This window comes from Rhamphochromis longiceps, linkage group LG5 (assembly GCF_057381845.1).
Source record: "Rhamphochromis longiceps isolate RC_006_pf linkage group LG5, R_longiceps_female_GT1.1, whole genome shotgun sequence".
NCBI classification, from domain to species: Eukaryota; Metazoa; Chordata; class Actinopteri; order Cichliformes; family Cichlidae; genus Rhamphochromis; species Rhamphochromis longiceps.
The window spans coordinates 41,067,028-41,087,534 of record NC_140561.1 but is presented as its reverse complement, the minus strand read 5'-3'; the positions used below and the strand labels follow the sequence as shown (position 1 = coordinate 41,087,534).

Here is a 20,507-nt window from a genome sequence, read left to right as displayed (position 1 = left end):
GGAGGCTCTGTTGGGTAAGCCATCTGCATGTTGGCTCTTCTCCATCACTCTGATCATTAACAGCTTATGTTTTGTTTGCACATCAAGGGGCCTACAGGTGGACGGTGACACAGGTGGTCTGCTAGCTTCGCCTGAACTGGACCTCTGGTCTGTGTTTGTGCTGTTGGAGCATTTTTGATGACATCATCTGACCAATAATATGGCTGCTGTGAGATCACTGTACTAACAGGATCTGAGCTCCAGTTTTGGTGAATAAAATTCATATTTTTGGATGTTACTGAGCAGGTATCTGTAACATGGTCCTGGTATTTATGTGTATCCCACAAAGGTACTGCAATGCAACAAGAGAACCGATGCTTTGTCCTTCACCTGTCAGTGGCTGTTGGCAAAGAACTCTGTCCAAGTGACCTTAACTCTGGCGTCAACTGTGTCTGCAAACAGGAGCTGCTAGCAGAAACTGTTATTGTTGCCAATTTAACATAATGTAACCACGCACAGACAAAGAAAAGGGGAGGAGTTAAGCTGCAGAAACATCATTCTGCCTCTGTGCATGCCCTAAGGCATTATGGGAAGTGCAGAAGAGTAATAATAGGCATGTCAAAGATCTGTTGATATAAAGTGACACGCTCTGCTCGCTGGTCAAACGCAGATGTTTTCCCTGCGTTTGCAGGTCTGTGTGGTAATAAAAGCAGATTTTTAAATTGTCTCTCGGTGCAAAAACGTGCAGCTCGTTCTGTAAGTAACAATGCACGGCACGCTTGGCTAATAATACTTGTGTAAATAAAGAGAGAGGAGGGGAACAGCCCGGGGGTTTACATGAGTGTGTATGCAGCAGGCTGGCTGTCTGCGCTGCTGCCTGTGTATTTATAACTCGGCAGTGGAAGCCAGATAGGACAGGCACGGAGATGAGAATTGATGACCTGCATCAGCTGGGGATGGGAGGAGATTCCTATCACTGCAAACTCATCGCACACTGATGCAGGTAACCACACAAACATGCTGTGTGAGCGGAAACCGACGGCGTACACACAGGAAACGCGATGGCTGCTGCAGTAAGAAGGTCACTGCGGTGTGTGTGGAAACGAGAGCTGTATCGTCAGACGTGTACCTGCTCACAGCTGACCCAGATTAGGCCCGTTTTATGTTTGTGGAGGAGGAAGGAGACGTGTTTGCAGTGCGGAGCTAAATGGAGCCTGTCAGAGGCGTGAAGCACCCGAGGGCTCGTCAGTTTGGGAGTCCACCGTGTACCTGACCCGTTTTAACTAACCCAGAAAGAAAGTAGAGCCTCGTACATCAAAGTATGTTTACAGGTAAATATGTTAATACCTCCTTTAGCTGGTCACCAGGTTTGACTAGCTGACAGCCACTGAACTTTCAAAATAAGAGCAAGAAGATCTTATTAATAATATTAATAATGATCACAAATTAATTTCTTTGACTTTCTCAAAGTAAACTTCAGTGCAATCACACGTTTTTTAATCATTTTGTTTGTTGCCTCGTTTCTCTGCAGATCCTGACCCTCAGCCGGAGGTTTCTTCCTGTTAAAAGGGAGTTTTTCCTTCCCACTGTCACCAAAGTGCTTGCTCATAGGGGGTCATATGATGGGTTTTTCTCTGTATGTATTATCGTAGGGTCTACCTTACAATATAAAGTGATGGTGTTGTGATTTGAATTGAAAATAGATGTTAGATGACGTCAGCTGTTTAACGTCTGATCCGTAGAAACCAAAGAAAACGAGGTTGTTGTTGCTGACCTGCAGAGCTGTCGTCCCTCTGCAGTAAAAGCCTCGCCTCCGGGAGGCGTAGTGCGTCCAGTGAGTGCTTTTGTTTAGTCTGCGTGCAGAAGGAAAGTTTGTTTGTTATTACTTTAATGGTGCAATCTGTATGATTCCTCTGAAAAAGAGATCGTTTGGCAAATTAGAGCAAATTAAGACCTGCTGCGTCGTGTGCTGTTTGCCTCTGTTTTCTTGTAGAAGAGCAGCCTGAGACGTTTACAGTCAGCCCTGGATGAATGACTCCCTCTAAAGGTTGCACTAAATTCATAATTCACAGCTCTTCTTAAATCAGTTTTCCTCAGACTTTTGGACGCATTAATCCGACGACTGTACGACAAATAACAGCTCTTTCTGGGAGTGCGAGTCGCACCGTTTCATCTGTGAGCGCGCGTTCCAGAACCTTCTCCTGTAACGTGATTCATCTCAGAAAAATAAAGTGACGCGATTATTCATCCGACTAAAATAGCTGAGTGGATTGTTTTTCTGAATGACGAGTGAAGGTCAGACAGCTGGTCCACGGTAGTGCAGCGGTATTTAAAGTCGGCTGTTCCTGGAGTTTGTTTAACAGTGAAGAAGAAGAAGGAGAGCTTCCACACGGCTTCCTTTAACCTCTGACTCACTTTAAAGCTAAAAATAGTCGCCGTTGGCTTGTTTACTCGTGCCAGAGCTGTTGAAGGGAAAGAAAGCCCAGCGCGTTTGGAGGGAGCTGGATGGCACCTGGGAGGGAAAGTTCATGGATTGAAGCACGCCCTCGGATTAAAGAGTGCAGATTAGCCAGGGTGTGTGTGTGTGTGTGTGTGTGTGTGTGTGTGTGTGTGTGTGTGTGTGTGTGTGTGTGTGTGTGTGTGTGTGTGGCATATATAAAGTCTTGTGTTACCCAGCTGTCATTTTCAGTCAAGCTAGCAACAGTAGCCAGCTGTCTCACACACACAGAGCTGTCGGTGTATCTCAGCTCTTTGCTGGTGGTCTCAGCATGACCAGGAACACACACACACACACACACACACACACACACACGAGCTCCTGAACATTCAGGTTTTATTTCCTGTTTTAGCTTTAATGATGTTAAAATGATCCTCATCCTCTGGCTCGTTGGGGCTTGTCATTACATCTCTCTGATGTTCTCCGAGGATTTCTGGTCCGTCTGACCTGCATCAGATTTTGTTTCTCCCTCGTGGATCAGTCGAGCTTCCTTCTCCACAGCTGTTATCATATGTTGCACTGCAGTCCTGAGTCTTTTCACAGTTAGGTTTCGCAGTCGGTGCCGCTCCAGATCCAGATTAGTTGGTACGTGTAAAAGCAGGGAGGCGAGCAGAAGCCCACAAACTGGAATGACCCCGCAGCTCTGATCCAGCAGCAGTGAATCTCCATCCATCAGGCAGGAGGGCGAGATCTGCAGGAGTGATCCCGACTCTTCGATTTATTTGTCTGTAAAAGTCGTACGAACACGTAAAACATTGAAATGCAGCTGCTGATTGTGGTTCACTCTGTCACTTCACATCTGAAACTGAAATTTGTGCCACTGCTGAACTTTGAGCCGTGAACACGTCTGATCAGATGTTTGATGGTCTTCACGCTGGACCGTGTTGCCAAAGCGACCCAGCTGAGCTCTGTCCAAGTAGCTCCCTCACCTGAACCACATGCAGTGTTTCCTGCAGCGTGACGCGGACGGTTTCCCGAAAAATACGCAAGTTTATGTGTGAAAATGGCTCAAATCCACCTTTAGGCTGTTCATAAGTTAATTATTAGAAACTTTGTTGGTGTCAAATGTGAACATCCAGCAGGAGCAGGCATGACAGGAAATCAGGACAGCAGGATGGATCTGCTTCAGAATCGCAGCAGAAACAGGCCGAATGATAACAAGAGAGGAAACACAACTCCAGAGGTGTAATGGGAGTGAAATGTAATTACTCTTCGTCCTACACATTCTTTAACAATGATTATATTTCCTACTCTGCCCGTCTTTCTCACTGATTGTTAATTCTTTCATATTCCATTTTGCAGCCATTGCAATGTTATAATTAGTTTACGGAGATGTGCAAAGCATTGCCGCATCTTCCCTTTATGAGCCGTTGGCCTCATCACACACACGCTCTCTCTCTCTCCGTCCAAAGCCTATGAGCTTTGTAAGCGGGCGAGCGAAAGCGCTGATGCTCCGGCGTTGCAAAAACACGACTCTAATCAAAGTGGACGTGTGTTTGGCTGCGTTCGCAAAAGAATTCCCAGGATTCTTCCCGCTGGGTTCCTTCTCAGTTATTTATTTATTTCCAGCTTCGCCTCAAATTAAATCCTCATTTTGACAAAGTTGAAGCACGCTGAGACCTCGGAGGGATGGGCGGGGGGGCGGTGTCGGCCCTCTGCATCATATGGACCCGATTCTCAGAGCCCGGGAAGCCGGCGTGGTCCTTTCATCCGGGCGAAGGTCACGCTGAGGTTTCATTTCTGTTCTGATGAGACCAGAAGGCGGATGTTTTGACGATAGGCGGTGGATGCTCTTGTTTTCCACGACAGGATCATCCACCGCCTATCGTCAATGTAGGAGGATCTTGTTGTTGGAGATAATAAATGGCGCTCCGCACGCTGCAGGTTGCCCGCCCACGTAACCCCAGAGGTTCCCTGGGTGTGTTTGTGGAGACCTGGGAGGTCCGGAAAAGCGGCCCCTCCCTCGGCTGTGCTGTTTTTTTGTACGACGTCCTTCGTGACATGAACGTTGGCACGAATCTGTTGAAGCTGTAAATTCTGCTTCAGCCGCAGTTTCCACTACACCCACGAACGACACATCGATTTCATGTTACCGGCTCCAGTTTCTTTTACATATGAATGCACATCTGTGCAGACATCTGCGCCCAGTGCACTGGCTTCAGGTTGGATGGCGTTCGCGTCTGGCCCCGCCCGTCGCCTGCTGTTTTCTTGTCCTTCTGTCCTGTTGTTCCCGCTCGCTCTCAGAACTCTTGTTTTATGAGGCAGGTTCACATCTGCTTCCAACTGTCTGTCACACGTGGACATTCAGCGACTCACATATCAAAGCCGGTGTGGCCGAGGAGCGGCCGGAAATTGCCGTGGGGAGTTGTTATTCCTGTCGGTTGGATTTGTGCTTGTTCTTCTCATTTCTCAGAATTCAGTGTTTTTAAAAATCCGTTTGTTTGTTTGTTGAAACGGCGCTCTGACTCCCACAGCTCCGCTCTGATCTCCTCTGTGTCATGACACAAACTTATTTATTTATTGTGGAATTAATACGTTTAATTCATTCGCAGCTCTCAGTGGAGCAGTTGGGGGATCTTTGGTAAAGCTGCTTTATCATGTATAATCATTTCTTAAGTACTTTTTAACCTCTAACATCTGTTTTCTTAAACTCTGTACACACAACTCATTTAACAACAACAACAAAAAATGAAATCATCATAAAAGATTTTTAAAGGAAACCAACTCTGTGGGATTAGAGCTGCAGACACTCGAATGTTTCTCATTTCTTTGTCTTCAGGCACATTAAACTGAATTTTGGGGTTTTTTACTGAACACTGAAGTCTGTACTCAGCGTTTTTTCTTTTACTCTAAGTGGGACTTCCATGTTTCAACAAAAGACCCAAAACTACAGTGGCCCTGAGAGGTCAAATGGACTGAAACTTAAGAAAACACCAGCAGTAAGAAAAACACTGCAAAAGCACACAAAACACAACGGAAACAGGAAAAAAGAAAACAGAAATAGGAAAAAAATTATTTCCAAAAGCACAACCAAAATATGGTAATATTTAATAAATATGCAGGAACTGAATTGCGCTGGGAGTCACTTAAAATAAGTGGAGGATCTATCTAAAAAAAAAAAAACAAACAAAAAAAACCAAACATGAGAGGTCAGTGTGTTAGCCTGACTGTTAGCCTAAAAATCTGTCATCAGTATTACATGAACCATGACATTAAAACACACTTCCCAAGCATACTTTGGTTCCTGCAACTGCTCCGTCCGGTTATTGCCTCCCTAGAAACACTTACCTTGTGCTTTTGGAAATCAGTTTTTCCTGTTTCTGTTGTGTTTTGTGGTGTTTTTCTTATTTCTGGTGTTTTCTTAAGTTGCAGTCCATTTGGCCTCTCAGGACCACCATACAAAGCTCTCAGCTGAGACAGTAAACTCATCAGGAAAGTGTTGTTAAACTTGGAAAGTTCGGCTCTTTTTCTCATAGACTTTTATGCAATCACAGCTTTTTGCAACCAGCAGTGTCACCCCCTGCTGGCCATTTGGAATAATGCAGGTCTATTCTAGCTTGCAGCATTGACCTTTGACATTCGGGTCATTCCATAGAAATCTGAACAATTTCCCCATCAGCTGATTGTTTCATACAGTAACTTCAATTTTTTTTAATGTAGCCATGCAAAGCTTCACCTTCATAGTTTTTTTTGTGTTATTTCTTTGCTTTAGCATTAAAGTATGAGGGATTTTAAAAACTTGAGTTTAGGACCTGAATGGATCGATCAAGTCCAAAATATCATGCAAAAAATTATGACTACGGTACGTGAGCGTTTTGATAGTTAAGCACAGCTGTACCAGGATCTTCTCCTACAGAGCACCATTCATCTGTTCGTAAGTTGTTCACCACATGCTAATGAAGGTTTACCCACAATGCACTTTTGTGAAGTTTTCTCCAGTGAATTATGAGAAATGGATCAAAGATCCGGGGAACCCGGTGGGTTTCTTCTCCTGGGTGGAGCATATTCAAACATCGACCGACCCCGTGATGCAGACGCTCACCACCGAGCACACGAGCAAAACTGTGCCGAGCAAACTCTGGTCTTTAGATCAAAGTGTTTGAAACTACTTCAAAAGTCACGAGGCTGTAAAAATGCTGGATAAATTAATACGTGTGAACTTTGACATACCGTGAATTAAATAAAGATGCTAATGTTATTGATACTCAGGTGATTCTGAGGGTTCAGGTGGCCTCTTGCTTTTCATGATTTGGACGTAGCTACGAGTCTCTGGTTCTGCAGCTGTGTTTTGTACACCCGTCATCCACCCTGACCACCTGCTGATGGAGTTTTGAATGCAGTTTTTCAGGCTTGCTGTGGAAGTTTGTTTTCTCACACTTTCTGTTGGTTTTGTGGGTTTGTTGGGAGAGTTTTCAGGCCGAGCTGGTCAGCATTGGCACTGCACACAGACGCACTCCTCGCCGCCTTATGTTCTCGCAGATGGCCCATCGGCTCGCCTTTAGCAGCAGCTAATGGTGAAGCGGCCCGGAAGGTGGATTTGCATTTCTATTATTCTGTAGCTGGAGCTTCTTCCTCTTGTTCCAGTTGGAGCCAAGCTAATTACAAATGTAATTACGAGTGGGAACGAGGATTAATTTGAATGCTTTTTACAGCAGATTTTAGAGGAAGTGCAGATTGTTGAGTCACCGAGGTCCCCGTTTGGCTCTCGATGCTTCTGCTTTTGAAACTCATCCATAAGTCACCAATAATGAGGCCTAAATTATCACAAAGACACACGCGTCCCCCTCTTTCTCCCCCACGCTGTAACAGAACAATGTGGACTCCTTACATCCTCACACCGGAAGAATAAGCTGCCTCTGTTTACACGCTGCAGATCAGGCTGGATGAAAGAAGCGCTTAAATAGCTGAAATGTGCCTAATCTCCGTGCTAAATATCCAAATCTCATTGTAAAGGTAAACCACGCCGTAATCCCGAGTTTCGCTGGGCGCAAACATAACCTGTAGTCTCGTCCCGAGGGAGCTCTATCCGCCGCTCGGTTTGTTGTATCAGTGGGATGCAGAGGCGGGGGGAGGGAGGTGGGGGGCGTTGAATGGTGGGAATATTTGCATCCCGCAATGGCGTCAGTGTCACCTGTCAGTCTGGGAGCTTCCTTAGGAAGGTGACCATTTTTAGAGGCTCTCCCTCTCGTTCTGTTTATCACGCTGCTCTCGTCCTGTCTGTGCTAATAATAGAGGCATCAGCTGTGACTTTGGGGGATTGAAAGGTGACGGGAAGGAGGGAGGGAGGCAAATGGACATAGAATGAGGAAGAGACGGGAAGAATTTAAAGTGCCACTGAAGTGCTAATGTTTCACCGCAGCTAAGACGCCCGGCTCTCCGATTAGCTGCCACAGAGGGATGCCTTTCCTCTAATTGGCCCCTGTGTGGCGTTTCTGTGTGCTCATTGGTTGCTCCGAGGATTTCCAACGAAGGAATGTCCTCTCAGGTTCAGACAGGCGCTGCTCCACGTTAAGACTTCATGTTTGGAGGCGATTCAAAGTACGAGCCACAGTCGGTTTTATTAATGAGGACAGTATGAAGACAACCGGTGCAGGTTCACATCTTTTTACAGCAGATTGATACAAATTAGTGGCTCTTGTTTTCAGTTCTTCCTTTCATTTTTATTTGAATACTGCCTAACCCTCCCACCCAGCCATAACCTTAACATGCAATGACACTGCGATCATCCTGGCGCCGACACTGGTGGGAAAACAAACTCAAACACAATAGATGTCGTAAAATGTGCAAAACGGAAGCTTCGGGATTCCAATAAAGAAGACAGCCCTGTTGAGAAGCTGTTTGAGACCTCCGGCTGTTACCATGGGCACGCCAAAGCCGGGCCATGACCCGGAGACGCAAACGGCATCAAGCAATCCACATAACATCCTCACCAGGTTCCCTCCACACCTCAAAGAACAGCTTCAAGTAAATCTGAAAGACTAAAATAGCACATCTGTGTGTGTAGCCGTGGTTACAGGAGCCACTGACTTTATTTTGAAAGCACTTTCCAAGATCCACGTTCCAAAGTGCTTCATCTGAATTTCAAAATAAAACAAGCTTTGATAAAAGTTACAGGAAGTGAAGATCCGGTGAAATCAGGACTGCTTTCTCGAAAAGTTTGATGTGAAAGAAGCGCCAGACTCGACCGACCTGGTTTCCAAAGGCAGATTGTCTGAGAACCTGCAGGCTCTGTTTGGAGCTAATAGGTCAGCTGTAGTAAGAGCAAGGCTTTAAATCTGAGTCGAGTTGTACAAATGGTGCTGGGTACTGAAAGTACTACCCCACCTCCTCTTAGAGATGAAAGCTTCTCCCTGATCTGGACCTTAAACGTTCAGTAATCAGTGACGAGGAGTTTTAAGGCAGCTCGTTTCAGTGACGTCCCTGTTTATCAGACAGAGCAGCACAGGAGCCATGTCTTCGTAAAGAGGTGATGACGTCAGATATTTTGTGGTTAGACTCAAGCCGTCTCTGCCCATGGAGTCCCTCCCCGCTCTTCTTCCTCACGCAGCCCGCGTGAGGAAGAAGAGCGGGGAGGGACACCCACCTTTTTATTAACGTCGGGCTCTCCAAGTTTAGACTTTACTGGCAGCATTTCACATTTTGTTCTCAAACCGATGATGAATCATCTGCCAGACCTCTCAAACGTCCCACTCCCGCTCTGCTTTTAGTTCTGCATCCCACCCCTCACCAGTCCTCACCCTCTTACTCTGTTACCCCCGCCCCCACGACTGTCACTGCCGCTCAGAAGGGCAGCAGCAAGTGTCCGGTTAGCCGTTTATTTATAATAGCGGGAGATGGAGCCAGGTCTGGATGCTTATTCTGGCCCCTGAGCAGCGGCGGGCCGGATGTCGGGCTATGTTTCGGTAAATGAGTGTTTGTTTTATTGCAGTTAGTTTAAAAACGACCAAAGAAGCAGAAAACTTGTGCTTTGATATTCTGATCATCGTCTCCGGACCTCCAGGTCGGTGCGTTGGGTAAACATTACACCGAAAACCTCATCGACTGCAGGAAAAACCCAAAATGTTTCTGGATAAATGTCTGGGCTTTGGGCTTGTAGTGTCGGTTCCACGTTTGCTTTTTAAAAGTGGATTTACTTTGACATCCCTCTTAGAGATGCGCCCGCATTCCTCAGCAGCCGGCTGTCATTACGCTTGCATTAGTTTGGCTGGTTTTGCACAGTGTTGCCTCATTTCTTTACGTCCTGCAGCTGCTGTGGTTTTACAAGGAAATAAATTCACCTTCAGGATTCTTTGTTCTGTTTTCAGGAAAATCAGCAGCTTACATAAAGACAGAAAGGCTTTCGTGTTGAACTCTGATTTATGAAAGCACGCAGCAAGCGCTGGAGCGACACCATCTCCGGTTCAGTCAGTCCGACCCCGATGAACCCTGGTTCAAGTTACATGGTTATTTGGAGTAAATAAAACAATTTGCCCAACATATAGATGATGTGGAGGGGAGGCTTCTCTTTGATGGTTTTGACCAATCAGGAAGCACCAGGTTCTCAGTCTGAATCCAGATTTAAACCCGAGATGCTGAAACCAAGAGCTGCCGTTTCCTTCCCTTCTTGGCTGTCTTTGCCCACCTTCCTGCCCACCTGTGCTACAACGCCGGGAGGTGGGTGGAGCATGTTTGGGGGGCGGTGTTGTAGGTGTTGAGGTAATGGCAGCTTTCTGTCCCGCTCAGAGTCAAAGACTTCTCTCTGTGCCCTTCGTGTCTACGTGCCTCTCTTTCTGTGCGCTGACAGCTTCTCTTCATCCAGCTCGCCGGCGCTTTCACAGCGACGCTCCCCCGCCATCGTCAGCCCCATTGTCATGCGATGAATAGAAAGGCTGTGTTTTTGATAGGTGAGTGAGCGCCAGGAGGGAAAAGAAGAAGAAGAAAAATGGCCTTGAAGGTTTTGGAGATGTGAGAAAAGGCGTGGCGTAGCTTAATGCTCTGGAGGGAGGACAGGAAGTGTTTGAGATGAAGACAGGCGTGTGAGGACAAAATGTAAAACAAAAAACATCCTGAAACAGACAAAAGCAGCGAAGGCAATCAGACGAAGAGAAACCGATGACAGATTGAACAGCACAGAAAAGCAATAAGGAGGAAGAGGAAGCGGGAGGGATGTTGCCTCTGGCGCTGCAGTTGAAGGGACCCTATGTGAAAGCGAGGGGGGGGGTTATCCACGGTGGCCATCTTGGACTACTTTCAAGAAGCCTCAGTAAAACTTTAACGCACCAGAAGTAATTCCAAGGAGCTTCAGTGGAAATGAAAACATTTAAAAGTAGAAAAAGCAACTCGACTTTGACAAAGGAAATGTCGAAATTCCAGTGATTTTTCCTTCCCTCGCTCCGGATGTTGACTCGTTGTAGAAAAGCTTGAGCAGCGGGGGGAACGACACCGTGGCGCTCCTGATTAAAAACAAAGTTTTGTCCAAAGGTGATGCACGCCGAGGGCGAGGCGGCGACAACAAAGGGTCCTTTGAGCTGGTTGAAAAGCTACCTGGGAGGCCGGGTGTTGTTGTTGCCGGGGAAGTCCTGCGGTGATTTCACTCTCTCCAGCGGGCATCTGCTACGGGGCAAAGTGGAGTCACGGCGGGGGTCCCTCTTTCTCATTCTCGCCCTCTTTCTGTCTAATGAAAGCACTCGGGGGAAATCATTTGTGTTGTCACAAACACACACACACACACACACACGCTCAGGAGGGGATCCTCTCCGCCATGAAAGAGCTGTATGAATAACAACCTCTGAGTTCACCCTCCACGCTCACAATGGACACACACACACACCTACACACACACTCAGTCTGACCCTGCACACAATAGAGAAGGCATGCATTCATTAGGAATTCCAAGAAGGCTTTGACTGGTTTGGCATTGTTGGCTAATCCAAGGTCCCACCGTATATCACCTTCACCTCCCCCTCTTGGTTTATCCATCTCAGCCTCCTCTCCCTCCTTTCTCTCAGCGCTTTCATACTCCTGACTCGACTCGTTGGATAACTCAGCAATGAGTGATTCAAGTGTGTGTGTGTCTGTAAGAACTAATCAGATTACTCCCCAGCATTGATAATATTATTCCTCCTTACACCCTCTGTGCAGTCCATGATGGATTTCTATCAGCAATGAGATTTGGGTCGCACAAATCGGTTTAAGGTGCCGAACTTGTCGTGAGATTGACTTTTGATGGAGTGTGAGCTTTGAGTTCGGCCTGTTCGGGTTGCGCTGAGTGTTTTTCGCCCCTTGTGTTCAAACTGCTCGTCTAACTGTGCCTTTCTTGTGTTTCCTCACAGATCTCGAAGGTGCTCGGCACAATGGGACTCGTAACCCTCTGAGGGGCGAGCACAAAAGACGGAGAGGAGCAGGAATAAAGCCGAGTGAAGAAGAGGAGGAGGAACAGAAGAAAGAGAAGATTCTTCCTTGGTGCTGGAGAGGGAGGGAGATTTGTAAAGAGGGATTTGCTCTGTCTGTCGGGGGTGCATGCTCCCCCTGAGCCCCCCACCCTCCCACTCGGACATCCTCCTTTTTATTTTATTATCTGCATCAGTGACGGTTCGACAAAAGGTGAAGAATGCGCGATAAACAAAGTTTGGGCCGGCTCGGGCTGAGCAACGGCCTCGACGTGAGACTACCCAGGACTAGAGTCGTGCTGCTGGGCGTGCTGCTCACCGTGGCCGTGGCTGCGGAGCTGGACATCGACGTGCTTGGCGGCATGGTGTTGATAGAAGCGGGCGGAGAAAGCGAGAGGTTTGACGGAGGCAGAGGCGAGCTCGAGGCCTCCATGCACTCCTCGCTCTTGCAGGACTTCCAGGAAGTGACAGAGGGCGTCGCGGCGGCGGACGTTGGCGAAACGGCAGCAAATCAGCAAAACGCAGCTACGCCCACAGCCTTCCCCGACTCTTCAGCGGTGGTGGGTCGGATTTTCCGGATGAAGGTGCCAAACAAGATGGAGGATGTCTACCTGGGTGATATCGTCAAGGTGAGTCACACAATCGCACCACGTTTGATCAAACACGCCAAGACGTCTCACTTTAAATACATTCTGGTCTTACTTATGAGCTTATTAAAATCCTATGTTCAGGTAGAGCTGGGCGATATGAGATTTTTTCATATCACGATATGTTTTTTTCATTTCAGGCGATAACGATATCTATCACGATATAAGCCAAATAACTATATTTGTAAGATTTAAATGTGCCGTTGCTCACAAGTAAAATGTGAAATAATCAGCAGCTTGTTTTGATTTAAATATTTATTTCCCATAATAAGTTCAACAGGGTAGATGTACTTAAGGAACATGAGACTTTTTCAGATAAATAAAGGCAAATATTGCAAACTACACAAAAGGCAGCCGCTAAAGCGTTTAAGTTTCAAAATAGAACAAACGAAACAGACTAAATTGTCAATTCCACTTAGAAACAAAATATTAATTCTAAAAATAAATCTTAGTTTGTTTTACAGAAGAACAGACAAAACTGACTAACTTTTGTCAATATCAAATAAACTGAGAACTAAAAGGAAATTCTCGATCTCTCCTTGTTGTATAGCTGAGCTTTTCAAACAGTTTTAACAGTTACTTTAGTCTGACAAAAGCCGAATGACGAATTAGCGCTTCCAGTCAGAGACTGAGCTGCACCGCTTTATTGTATTTCCAGACTTGCTTTCGGCACAATTTACAGTGCAGCTACTCTGTTTGACTTGAAATAGCAGAAATACCTTCACACTACGGAACTTCTGTGGCTCTTCCGTTCGACAATCTCTCCGGCGTTGGAACCATCATCTGTTTTCTCTTCGGTAACCTTTGGTCACGCTCTCGGTTGATTTTTCTCTAGTCGGCGCACTCTTTTCCTCCATTACCCGGGCGGCACGGCGGCTGGCTGCTTCCCAAACAAATACACATGTGTGGCTTGGCACTTGTGCTGTATGTAACAAGTCACGTAACAAGTCGCGTAACGTGACGCTGCGGCTGTGATTGGTTCGGCAGGTTTAAAGTAGAAGCTCAGAATAGAATAGAATAGCTTCATTGTCATTGCACATGTATCATGAAATCATGGATGCTTCATGCCAACTGACAGCGGGAATAAATAACAAGCAGGAGAAGTATGTCCAAACTAGAGGAATACATGCAAAACAAGCAAAACGGCACTCACAGGAGAACATCACTCACACACCACAGAGCAAGTATCAGAGGCCAAAAAGCTTTGGGGAGTTTAAAAAATCCAAAGACTCAGAGGGACTCTGATTTAAAGGGGGGTAGCTGCTGAAGGGTTTCTGGTTATAGGCTGCAAATTTGAATGACTTCTGTGAGTGAAGTATGAGATGAATAAGACCATGTCCAGGTTTTAGTGGAGTACGAGGCTGTTTCAGTCCAGCTCTTATTTCGCCGGCATGCTGTCGTTTTTAAGTGACCGCGTCGTGGAAATAAACACATTTACGTTGTGATTTAACAGAGTTTCCAAGTTTTGGAGATTTTTTTTGAAAGGTGCAGCCTTAACCTCGTCTGTCAATACTAAATGTAGTTCGGCAGTAAATCAGACTCCACTGGAAAACCTCACAAGAAGCAATACTGTGATGTGGACACAGTGGAGTGGATCAGCTTCAGTCATTTAAAGGAAATGAAATTCAATTTCATTTATACGGCGCCAAATCACAACAACAGTCGCCTCAAGGTGCTTTATACTGTAAGGTCGACCCTACAATAATAGATACAGAGAAAAACCCAACAATCATATGAGCCCCTGAGCAGCACTTTGGTGACAGTGGGAAGGAAAAACTCCCTTTGAACAGGAAGAAACCTCCGGCAGAACCAGGCTCAGGGAGGGGCGGGGCCATCTGCTGTGATTGGTTGGGGTGAGAGAAGGAAGACAGGATAAAGACATGCTGTGGACGAGAGACAGAGGTTAATAACAGATATGATTCAATGCAGAGAGGTCTGTTAACACATAGTGATAAATAAAAAGCAGGTGTGCGGGTCATTCGTGCTGATTGTTGAGTGAGATTCTTCAGCATCATCCCTCGTGGGTTTGGCATCTCTCAGGCTGTTTTCACATGTGGACTCTGGATGGTGTCAGGAGGATCTGATCCTCACATAGTGTGATGTTGCTGCTTCTCACGTGTAAAAGACAACAGCCCAAATGGAGGGGAGAGAACAGGTGAAAACCACTCTGCTGATGGCTGGACTGCTCTTCAGCGAGCTGGACAGTTGAACACAGTTTCAAATCCCTTCTGTGAGTGGGAGTGGGGGAATGTCAAAGCTGCAGTGTGACGGCATGAGCACCTGTTGCAGGACGTCTTGGCCTTCTTGCGGCTGACGTTTCCTCTTTATGGCTCTGTCTGGATGTTTGGGCTCATTTTGCAGGGGGAGTTGAGACCCATCACACGCCCTTCTGATGATGCCGGTCCATGGCTAAGACTCTTAATAAAGTGCCCCAAACCTTCAGCATGTGCAGACACAAAAAACGGACCGCCTCTGGGTGGGTGCTGGTTACAAATGCTTCGTGCTGAGCAAATAGGCCAACTGCAGATGAACTCTAAAGAACAATCACTAAAAAATATGTCCGGGAAATGAAGCACGCGTGCGCCGTTGCTCAGAACCTGTCCCGAGGCGCCACATTTCTGAGGCCATTCACAGCAAAATGCCCTTTTTTTAATTGCACCGCATTTTCCACAATAGCCAATTTTCTATAATATATGGCCTCATACCTGAGTGCAGCGTTGCCCTCCTCTCTCTTTTCTTTCTGTTTCCTCTTCTTGTCCCAGTTATTCATTCTGTTCCCTTAATTCCATTTATCTTCCTTACCTCCTGCCTCCTTCTTCATCTCCTTCTCTCCTCCACCCTCTCTCACGCTTGACGTCATCGCCCTCAGCTTCCCATCCCTCCATCCCTCCTCGTCATCCACTCATCTCTCTGGGGTAAATCTTTATATTTCCTTCATGCCGTCCATTCTTCTCTTCGTCACCTTCCTGCTGTTCCTCCGCCCCTCGCCATCTTTCTTCTTCTCCCTAATTATCACTTTTAAACTTCCCTCCTCTCCCTATCACCTTCCAGCCTTTCATATCCTGTTGCTTACCCCCTCCCCTCCCCCTGCCTTCGTATCTCCATTGCTTTTAAGTCCGATCTCTGCCCTGCACATCCTTCCCCCGTCAGCCTCTCCTTTCTTCCACCCCTGTCAAGTCACATCAGATCATATCAATCAAGCTCCCCCAGCAACGAGCGGCACGCTAATTTACTTTAAACCGCCTCAGTAAAACTCGGCACATTTGCACACAATCCGACTTTGGAAAGATGTTTTCCTGCACATGCGGCACAAAAATGTCAGAGGTGAATTTTGGGAGCGATGTGAATGATTCGCAGAAGTTCCAAGCAGTTTATTTCATACTCGGTGGGAGCTTCTGTTTAGTGTTTCATTAGCGTTAATGTTCTTTTACAGCTTACGGATGAGCGACCTAGGCCGTTTGCTGAACTCGATGTGGCTCTCTGAAGAAACCGGGCGCCGCGTGCGTTCTGTCTGGAAGTTTAAGGGAATATGACGCAGATTTCATGTGACAGCTGAAATAAACCCGCTGGGTCAGTCCCCTGGTTTATGTGGTTGGCTTTTTCCTTCTAATCTAACGTGAGTTTGGGAGTCGGTGCTTTCCGTTTCAGCCTCACCTTTTCTTCCTCTTCGTCTTCTTCTGACATGCCTTCTTTTTTTTAATCATTCTACTCATCTTCCTCTCACACTTCCCATCACAATTTCCAGCTCTTCTGTCTCCTCGCTCCCACCCCTTCTCCCTCCATTTGTCCCGCAGGCGAAAGCTGTTCTTCCAAACCTGATTATATCTGTCACACTGGAAGCTTTGGGCCTCTATTAGAGCCAATAGGAGCAGACAGCGTGGGCAAATAAGCCAAAAAATGGAAGAAGTATAAGCAAGGAAGAACGGAGAGATGGGAGGAGAGGAAGAAAAGACATCCTGACCTTAGAAGCTGCAGCTTCTGTAAAATTCTGCAAATAAAAGGTCACAGATTAGATGTGGAGCACGAGATACGCCGGCCTGCCGAAGCGCCCTCGTGAAGGAGTCGGCACCTTCGTCCTGCGCCGCTCTCAGACTTTTAGCCGAGCCAAGAAATCCCCACGACTCTAACAAAGTTTGTTTACCTCCTCCTCCATTTCTAATTTCAGCCCTGCACATCCCTTCCCCGCTGCTGCTCTGTCCTCAATTACAAATTTCAACACTTTCTCCCCGCCACCCCCTCCTCCTCAGATGTTAGCCCCCCCCTCAGGTATTTCGAAGGTCGGCGCTGAAGGTTGTGGAGCGAAAGGCCAAATCAATTTTTGTGCTTGCCGTTGCACTCATACTAATGGCCTTTTCTTATGAAAATCTGCCAGAGTTTGAGAGGTCTCCAGCTCCGTGACAGCCTCGCCTGCTCATTCACCTTTAGCTGAGCAGTGGGTGCCCCATCAGTGAATGCATCGCCATTTAGCCTTTCATACCGCGTAGAGATGAGGGTTCTCAGCCGGGTGGGCAGGACATCAGCCTCAGAGGAGGTTTTAAAGAGGTCGCAGGGTGATTTAAGAAATACAGTATAAACCTTTACAAGTGCACGTTATTTATATTGAGTGATATCTCTGAGAGCCGTAGCGTTTCCCCGTGCTGCTGCAGCTGCCTAAACACATTTCTGAATCCTTTTTGAGGTTAATGTGACACCGTTTCTTCATCGAAGGGTCGCGGTGAGATATTAGGTGATAAACTGAACGGGCCAGTACTGATCTGATATTGGCCGACGGATGGCTGCATTGGTTAATGGATTTCAATGCGCTTTCTTACACTGAGTCATTATGAAACAGAGAAAATGCAGCTTTACAAGCTTTCTCTGAAGATTCATTTAGAGCAGAGGTTCTTATATTTTTAATGGCTGATTTAGGAAACTGACAAATGATTGAAGGCGATGTACACAGTTAGCTAACAAGGAAGAGATGCAGATCCCTTTGGTGTTGCGTCTGGAGGACCATTTGGGCTAAAATCTGCCATTGTGTGAATAGGGGAGCATCTAAGGCTGCGTTCACTCTGCAGGTCTTGATGCTCAATTCTGATTTTTTTGATCAAATCTGATTTTTTTGATCAAATCAGATTTTTTTGTCTGCTTGTTCACACTACAAATAAAATGCGACAGCAAACGCGCTCTAGTGTGAACGCTCAAAGCGGCCGCATGCGCAAAAGAAGACGTCACACACGACGCGCTCTGTTTAGACCAAGAACAAACAGTATTGTTTGACTGATGGCCGTTAATATAAAAACTTCGGACTTTACGTTTCCCAATTTTTGCTTTAAGTTATTTTGTTATTGACATAATAATGATAATGTAATAATAATGTAAATAACCTAATAATGATCCTTATTGCTGTTTTAGAGGAGCGCTGCTTCAAAGGATAGCTGCAGATTTCTGTCAGAATCTGCAGATTATACAGGACAAATAAAATGTTCACGTTTCTCCAACGTTGTCCTCTCAGCAGTTTCACCGGATGTCCAGGAAGCGTTCGCGATGTCTTCTCCGGCGCTGATAATTGGCGTCTGTCTTGTGTCGGTGACGTAAAAGACGGATTTAATGCGACGTGACCATCAAACAGCAGTCGCTTTCTAAAACATCAGATATGTATCGGATTCAGTACCACATACGAAAGTGACCCAGATCGGATTTGTGCCGTTCACACTGTCACACCATGATGGGATATGGGTCGCATAGGGTCAAAAAAATCGGATTTGATGCGCTTTCGCCTGCAGTGTGAACGTAGCCTAAGACAGCTTCATCCCGCTTCTGCAGGTATGAAGCTCAAACATGCTTTAAAGAACGCACATCATTAAATTGCTGCCCTTCCTCATCCTCGGACCAGCTGCCGTGCTAAACTGTTTTTCCAACTCGTGCAACAAATGCACATGGTCAGTCTTGTTATTTCAGCTGTATCTGTTGCTATGCTGGTTTCCAGCTGGCATGTTGGGGAGCTCTCCAGCGGGTTGTACCATCAGGGAGGTCTGAAAGCTGCTAGAACTTCAGATTCAGACACTGGCAGCGTTGAAACGCGTGTCCAGTCTTCACCGATTACCTGTTTGTGAACACACAGCAGCGAGCGGCTCTGAAGCTGTTGTTGGCGTGTTATTAGACAAATGTTTTTGTACCTGAGATGAGTTCAGGAAAGTAGACAGACATCTGCTCAGCTCTCCACTCCGGGCAGATTCGTGGCAGGTTAACCTTGTCAGAGTGGAGCGATTTGAAAGCTTTTGGAATATAGGGCTGCTCGATTATGGCAAAAATGATAATCACGATTATTTTCACTGAAATTGAGATCACGATTATTTGACGATATTTATTTAACCCTTTAAGACCTACTATAGAACCAAGTCCACCAGAGCTTATATTATTTTTATTTATTTTTTTGTACATGCTGTAGTGCCATTTGTGGGAGCATTTCAAGTTGCTATACATCAATACAACTGTTATAGCCCATATTTTAATAATATGTATGCATTAAGTGCATAGTAATTACATAAATTGCAAAAAAGTGCAATAAACTACAAAAAAAATTGAAAATCGCTTTTGTTTTGTTTACATATATTTCTACTTGGAGAAATTTAAGAGGTTTATCCCTCAAAACTTTAAATACAATAAAGTTGCAAAAAATAGTTTCCCACCACAGGAAATTTATTTTGAGTGTCTTCATAGTTTTATTTTGGAGATACAGCAATTTTTATATACTGCAGGAAAAACAAAAAACAATCCTATGATGCAAATTTGCAAAGAAAACAGCAGGTGCATCATTTCACTGTGGGAAGTGTTACGAACAGCTGATAGGAACGGCAAAGCCTGTTTCTGGAATATTATGTTTTTGTTCCTGCAAGCACTTTTTATGCAGTTTTTGCAAAGCTATATGTGGAAGGAAACCGTGACCGAGGACAAGCTGATGGCATCAGATGTAAGTACAACTCCTCCGGTTTCATATGCAAAACAAATTATTGCGCTAGCTTACACGGTTCAGATTCTACAGGGATTTAAAAATAGTTACGCAAAACGGAGCGTGCTGCTCTGACCGGCTTTAAAGGGTTAACAATGACTTTAAAAAAATAATATAAAATAGTGTGCAACACCACTGAAGTTTTTTTTATTTTTTTAACTCTTTTCAACCAACAGCAGTCACTCTCCAAATAACTTCTGCTTAGCTTTCCGGGCTTCCCTCGGGTCCTCTTAATCAGCGGTCTCCAACCTTTTTTGCGCCACGGACTGGTTTATGCCCGACAATATTTTCACGGACCGGCCTTTAAGGTGTCGCGGATAAATGAGGGAGGGGCTAATAATCGGCTCAGTCATTTTTAATGATCGTTGAAAGCCCAGATCGTAATCGTGATTAAAATTCGATTAATTGAGCAGCCCTATTGGAATAGATGAAAAGGTTTGGACGATGTGTGCAAACTGCAGAGCGCCCAAACAGAGGTGGAAGAGGAGGTCTTACTTTTCTTATTTTGGATGTTATCACTCAGAGCGGCTGGAGAGCCAGAACCTTTGCGATCGTGGCGTCTGCGTGCAGGTGCTGCTGGGACTCGACGACCCTGCTGTGGTTCTCTCTGCTGTTATTAATGGAAGTGGCTGGAAGTTTGGGCTTTCTGGCCAGCAGATGAGCACTCTCCATTGCCTCATTACTGCAATTACCAGCGTAATTAGCTGATTGGCTGATGGGCTCGCTGGCAGGCAAAGCACGCTTACCCGCTTTTCCTTTTTTTATTCCAGGAAATAACTGACGCTAGCTGAAAATTCTTTTGTGCTTCAGTTCACGGAAAACGAAAGAAGCCTATGTGGGTATTCATCTGTTTGCCTGTGAGCAGATGCTGCGTACTGCTCTGTTATCTCAATGTTGTGATTGTGCATGAAGATTAAAGACAGATACTCACAGCTAACCCTTTCATAATTACTTTGTGGAAGGACCTCCACCCTCCCTCCCACACGCCTCCACTCCCTGCGTCTTTGTCCTCCACGTAAAAGCGC

General features: G+C 45.9%; 1 protein-coding gene across 1 annotated transcript in view; it reads left to right on the top strand.

Moving 5' to 3' along the window:
• The window catches only part of dag1 (dystroglycan 1), a 56,075-nt gene that overhangs the window by 16,486 nt on the left and 19,082 nt on the right, over positions 1-20,507 (top strand). The window contains exon 2 of the mRNA XM_085407702.1: positions 11,788-12,473. Within this exon, the coding sequence (XP_085263828.1) occupies positions 12,066-12,473 (408 nt within the window). The 5' untranslated portion in view covers positions 11,788-12,065. The remainder of the gene's footprint in view (positions 1-11,787; positions 12,474-20,507) is intronic.